This window comes from Nuphar pumila, chromosome 15 (genome assembly GCF_984573655.1).
Source record: "Nuphar pumila chromosome 15, dmNupPumi1.hap1.1, whole genome shotgun sequence".
Classification (NCBI taxonomy): Eukaryota; Viridiplantae; Streptophyta; class Magnoliopsida; order Nymphaeales; family Nymphaeaceae; genus Nuphar; species Nuphar pumila.
The window spans coordinates 62,180,528-62,187,105 of NC_143263.1; the positions used below are offsets into that span (position 1 = coordinate 62,180,528).

General features: G+C 40.2%; 1 protein-coding gene across 1 annotated transcript; it reads left to right on the forward strand.

Annotated features, from left to right (window-relative positions):
* The first annotated feature begins 149 nt into the window (after positions 1–149).
* Positions 150–6,221, forward strand: LOC149815435 (putative galacturonosyltransferase-like 4). Its single transcript, XM_089990544.1, has 4 exons — positions 150–154; positions 247–300; positions 5,271–5,529; positions 5,724–6,221. Exons 1-4 carry the CDS (start codon positions 150–152, stop codon positions 6,219–6,221), a joined length of 816 nt encoding a protein of 271 aa, XP_089846670.1.
* The last annotated feature ends 357 nt before the right edge of the window (positions 6,222–6,578 follow it).

A 6,578-nucleotide genomic window follows, 5' to 3' on the forward strand; every position in this document is an offset into this window, starting at 1 on the left:
TGAGGTGGGGGCTCTCCTTGTCTGGTAGGAGCAGCTAGTGCACCGTCACCTTGTGTTGGGACACTGCAAGTTCAAATCCCAATGGTATAGTTGTATAACTGGTAGGGGTCTGCCTAACCCCAGCTTGCCTTTAAAAAATAAATAAATAAATGAGGTGTGGGGGTATCTCTTGTGAAAAAGTTTTTCTAACCTTAAATTGAGCGTCCTTCTACTACATTCTTGCCATTGTCTTTGGCTGTTCTGCAGTTCTGCTGGCAGCTACCACAGGCCTGCTAGCCGCTCATCACCACTTCCATTGATGTCCCTCCTGCCTGCAAACAATCACTGCCATTGATTTCGGTTGTGTGTTTCTTAGTGCAGTGGTAGGCCGTGCTGGTCGCCCTTGTGTGGATTGGATGGAGGATCGCCCTTGTTTGTGTTGTATTTTTTGGTGGGAAATGGAAGTTGGTAAACATGCCAGATTTAGAGGGTGCTGTTATGGGTGTTGAATATTCCCTTAAGGGGCCGTTTGTTTCACCTCAAATGGGCATTTTGCTTCTTTCATGTCAAATGTGTAACAAACGGGCGCTCCCCTTCAACTGATTTAGAGGATTGGGAAAGAAAGAACCGGGGGGGGGGGGGGCGAAGGAGAGGGAAGCTGGAACAGGGGACATAAATCTATTGAAGTGAGAAACGTTTGCACATGATGGATAACAACAGAAAGAAAGTCGTAATTTCACAAAAGCATTGTAGATTATATGAAGCAAGAATTGGCATCTGTTGTAATGAGCATTAGTATTTGTTGACTTCTTTTTTTAGATATAAAGATCATGGGTTAAATCTCTTGGTCTAATCGCAGTTTGAATTAAAATAACGATGGGTTCATGAGTGATTTTCTCCTATGATGGTTTTCTGAATTGCCTTTCGTTGACGTTCTTGATAAAACTTGTAACTTAGTGGCTCTAAATATTGTAGATGATAAATGAGATCGTCAGTGGACAGCAACATTTTTGAAACATTGCAGGTACGGATGGGCAATGAGTTGATCCTGACACGACCGGGCCTGTTTAGCCTTGGCCCGCCGGGTTCTGAAAATGACCCTGCCAGTAAAGAGAGACGATCGCTGGGTGGAATTTTACAACCACAAAACACACCCACTGTGGGTCCCACTTGTACTGAGCTATAGTACAGTGGGGATGGGTTTTGTGGTTCTGGGAGAATCTAATTATCGAGGGAACTAATAAATTATTATTATATAAATATAAATATAAATATGTATGGGGATTTAAATATGGGATTTGGATCCATTTAGTGAACCCGATCCAGATTCAAATTGAACGAGATTTTGGATCCAGCAGAGATCCAAGTTGTTTTATATAGGGTATGATACATTTGGATCTGGATAAAGATGCAGATTCAATGTAAATGAGTTAGAGTTTGATTTGGGGTATAAATTTTGATCTAGATCCAAATCCAATACAAAACATCTACCCAACCCAACTAATTAGACCCATTTATGAGACCCGTAGGGTTCTCACTTGTGCTTAGGATGTTTGGATCCATTTGAAATACAAATGGATCTTAGAGATGATTTGAGTTTATTTTGGACCCAAACATCCCATAATATATATATATATATATATATATATATATATATAAGACATACATACCATATGGATTTGTTTAGACCTAAAGTGGGTCTCACCAAATCCAATGCCCAACATCCTTCACACCTATTTGATAATGCATCCATTATTAATACATAAAATCATGCATTTTAGCATCTTTTATTGGTTTACATGAATTTTGTGCGATTCAGAGTTAAAACGAAGTTACGACCGTTGCTAATCTCACTCAGCATTTCACTGGATCCGCTCTTGCCAGTAAAAAAAAACCTTTGTTCTAGACATGGTAGCTTGATTCAAAATGTACTATCCAAGGTGCATTTTTTATGCATGCTTGGGCCTAGGGTTCATAAATGGGAAGGAGATAGACTTAGTTTGGTCAAGTTGTTGTCAAAATGAGCTAACTCAGGTAGACATGATATTAGGTTCTTGCAAGTTTAGAGAGAAAAATCAAAACTCTCAAATGGCGCAGTAAAAAAATCTCAAATTTTGAAGGCTAATTCTAAACACCCTAAACTAGGTTTGATTAAAATTTTAGGAGTAGACGACATGAGTATAAATATATTTGATTTTTGAAAGTTGCAAAAAAAACTCAGGGTTAGGGCAAGACTGACTGACTGGATTTCAATATGGTAGACCCGAATTGTAAAATCCAGTTCTTAGAGCTAGAAACTCAATAAATCCTAAAATTGGAGAGTTTAGTTCTAGACACACTGAAGAACAATAAGCCAAAAATTTAGACTCAGATTTCTCATGGTTTGAGCTAGAAAAATTTTAGAAGTCTATGAAATTTCTAGGTTCAATAGAAATCGGGTGGGCTGGATGGAGTTCAATTGGGTTTAACTTAAGTTTAAGTTAAGGCAACAAACTTGGCTGACTTACTTGGGCTAGGGGGGCTCAGAAGGAGTCTTCTACAGAAATCAAGATTGGTTGGTTGAGGTCGAATCCACCAGGGTTTGACTCCGAAAGGTGCAAACTGTTGAAACTTAGGTTGGCATGCATTTGGTGAGGTGTATCTTGGGTAGTGGCCTAAGCTCCAACTTAACAGACTTGACCTACTACAGGTCTTGTTTACCAAAGTGAGAGAGCCAAGCCCTTGAGAGAGATAGAGAGAAAGAGAGAGTGAGCCAGATTTCTGAGAAAGAGTTAGAGAGGATTCAACTTAATTTTCATAATGCTCGAATAAGGGAAATACACGCCTATTTATAGGCCCAATTGGCTTCATAAAACCCATTACACAAGTTACCAAGATAATTTTAATGCACTTCTAAAACTGGATAAAACCTCTAAGGTCTTAAGCTAAATTTAGTTAAGCTATCTTTTGAGTAATCTATTTTTGAAACCTTGTACTCGAGAAATAAACCAACTTTTTGGTCTTCCTTTTTCTATTCTTAGGACTCTCATAAACCCAGCTTGCACGGGCCTCTATTGAGCTCCAGAAATGTGAGAGGATGCCCTTTGAGTGGGCCCTACCAAGATTATTTCCTATTCTTAGCACCCCTACTTTTAGGATAAACCAAAATAGCTTAAACCAAAATTAGAATCTCCAGGATTAGCTTAGACCAAAATTAGGATCTCCAGAATTAGTGTGCTCTACTTTTACGTTCTCCAGACCTAAATTAGGCCATAAATAAGGGAGGACCCCTCCTAGAGTGGGCCCCACCAGTCCGCTGCTCTTATTTGAATGAGCTTGGGATCCGGGTCAATTCGATCCACATCAAATTTTCAAAATGAAGTCACCTTTTAAAAATGGAAAATGACCACACAATATAGGTAATTTGACATGTTTTATTAAAAACCCTAGAATTTTTTATATTCTCTCCTATGTCCAAAATCACAAATATTTGGATTTAAAAAAACCTTTTTACCCTTTGCACATGCGAACCTTCTATATATGTGAACTTCCTCCCAAATATGTGTTATTTTTTTGCAGATTTGTTCTCATATTTGTATCTCTCCTATCAGATGTCAAAAACTTATGCTTTTACAGTCGTTGAAAAACCGAGACACAAGCTTATAACTTTTATATTTTGAGTTAGAACTAAAAGCTCCTCTAGGGTTCTTGTTTCTGAGTTTCAAAATCGTAATAGAAACATGCTTTGCACACTCTAGGGTTGCACATTTTTTTGATATTTTGTGTTATTTTTTGATCAGCTACATCAAAAATAAAAAAAAATTAAAAAAATAAATAAACAGATTGAGATGTTAGCTTTCCACTGCCACCAAAATCATCTTGATTCGATAAGCGATAGGAGAAAAATACCATCTAGAAGATAGACTAATCCTCCTAAATATATAAACAAGGATATAGGTGAGGATGAAGAAGTCCATGTAAAATATTGACCGACTTGAAAAAGTCCTTACAAAATATATGCAAACTTCCTGAAATCCTCATATATTTTATGCAAACTTGAGGAAGTCCACATATATTTTATATGGACTTGAGGAAGTCCACATAAAATACACGCGGACTTCCTCAAGTCCGCTTAAAATATGTACAAACTTCCTTATTTTGTTCAAGTTTAACAAGAAGTTTGCATATAATTTTATGTGAACTTAGTGAAGTCCCAAAAAAAAAAAATGTGTAGACCTTATTTTAAGTTGGCGTATCCGGTGCCTGAGAAACAAAATGATATATCACACGAACTTCTTCAGTTACGTGCATCCGAAGGATAAAAGGGACATTCCAACATTGACTATTTAACGATTTTGGACATGAGGAGAATATCATAAGTTTGGGATTTTTAGGAAAACACAATTTTTACCGTGCAGTCATTTTCTGCTTTAAAAACTATAGCCAACTAGTTGGACAATCAGTTCGATTCAGTTTTTTTTTACTGAATCCTAATACATCTACTAATTGGATTTTGTATTACCTTTGGTCCATCCAAATTTGACTCTTGTTCGCCAAATGGAATAGGACATTCACTCTTATTTTCTGTCGTCAAGGAAGATTAAACTCAATTTGTTGGGGACTTCAAAAGCTAAACATAAACAGCAAAGTACTCATCTTGGCTTCAGAGTTCCAACCCTATTGCTTACATGTTTGAAATAATGGATTTATTTTGTAAATGAGCCACTTTGAGATTGGGTCAGGAAGTTTAGTGCCCAAATTCGTATATTTTTGTAAACTAGCCAGTTCAATGCTCATTTAGCTCGGGTTTGCCATGAGTTTGAGCTCTGCTTTGCTCAGTTAGCCATAAGAACGAAACAAGCTTTAACACCCTTTATTCAGTTTGTTTGGCACATTTACCAGCCCTAGTTTTAGGTGGTCATGACGATTGTGATTTGTGAATGAAGGCTTAACTGATATTTAGAAATCCATCACCACAGTAACCAACTCCCCAAGTATTGAGGGGTCCTTCCCCATCTCTCCCCAAGAGCCATTCCTCCAAAATTCAATCAAAAGACAAATTAAGTAAACACACTTCTTCATTTACAGACATGCACTCCGGTTTTTCCTTTTCCCTCACAATCTCACCAACCCCACAGGCTTCCACCAAACCAATTTACTAAGTACTAACTAACCCTCTCATCCCTCTCTTGCTCACATCCATGGCCTCCCGCCATCCTTTATGAATCCAATTTGTACTCTGCAGACAGGATGGCCCCTTGAAGTCACCCCTCTGTGCTCCTCGTAGCCATCCTGTCATTGTTCTTGCTCAGTTCCGTCCTCATTGTTGCCGAAGCCACACACCAAAAGCCCGTGGTTGCCGCCCTCCCCGCCTTCCAGGAGGCGCCAATCTTCCTCAATGGTGACAATTGCGTGTCTCCGAGGATCCACATTGCCATGACCCTTGATGCCAACTACTTGAGAGGCTCTGTTGCTGCTGTGCTCTCTATGCTACGGCATTCATCGTGCCCGGAGAACCTCGTCTTCCACTTCCTCTCTTCCAGCAGCGAGCAGTTGCACCAGAGCATCAGGGCAACCTTCCCATATTTGAATTTCAAAATTTACCGCTTCAATCCGGGTCTGGTCCGGGGCAAGATCTCAACCTCGATCTGCCAGGCCCTGAACCATTCCCTCAATTATGCACGGATCTACCTTGCCGATGTCTTGGAACCCGAGATCTGCCGGGTCATCTACCTGGACTCTGACTAGTGGATGACATTGCCAAGCTATGGGAGGTAGAGCTGGGGGACAAGGTGTTGGGTGCACCTGAGTATTGCCATGCAAATTTTACTGAGTACTTTACAGACAACTTTTGGTCAGACACAGGGTTTGTTAGGACCTTTGAGGGTAGGAGGCCTTGCTACTTCAACACTGGGGTGATGGTCCTTGATGTTCAAAAGTGGAGGGAAGGTGGATACACAAGCAAGATTGAGAATTGGATGATGATCCAAAGGCAGACAAGGATATACCAACTGGGCTCCTTGCCTCCTTTCTTTCTAGTGTTTGCTGGGGACATCCAAAGCGTTCAGCATAGATGGAACCAACATGGCCTGGGTGGGGATAACCTCAAGGGAAATTGTAGGCATCTCCATCCTGGTCCAGTTAGCTTGTTACATTGGAGTGGCAAGGGCAAACCATGGCGCAGGTTGGACTCTGGGAAACCGTGCCTGATCGACGGCCTCTGGTTCCTATATGATCTTTTTCACTCTTCGACCAATGAATGAGCACGTCAATATGTACAAAATGACAGCTGTTAGCAACAACTATGTTAATGATTGTGATTGTAGTGATGATTGGAAGAGAAGAAAATTGGAGACTTCTGGTGATGATCAAAGCCATGCATTTAGTTAGAGAGAGAGAGAGAGCAAACCATGGTGTGGCAACAAGTAGGCTGGGGTATGATAATGGTGTTCACACATACAATAGCCAACAAAAATATTCATTTTGTAACAAAATGTGGTTTCTTTATTGCTTGTCCATGAATCAGTGTTGTGAGAGGCATACGCCTCAGTACCTGAAGCGTACTCCTCAGAGGCGAGGCGCACGCTCAAGGTACTGAGGCGTTGCTGTGATGCGCCCCT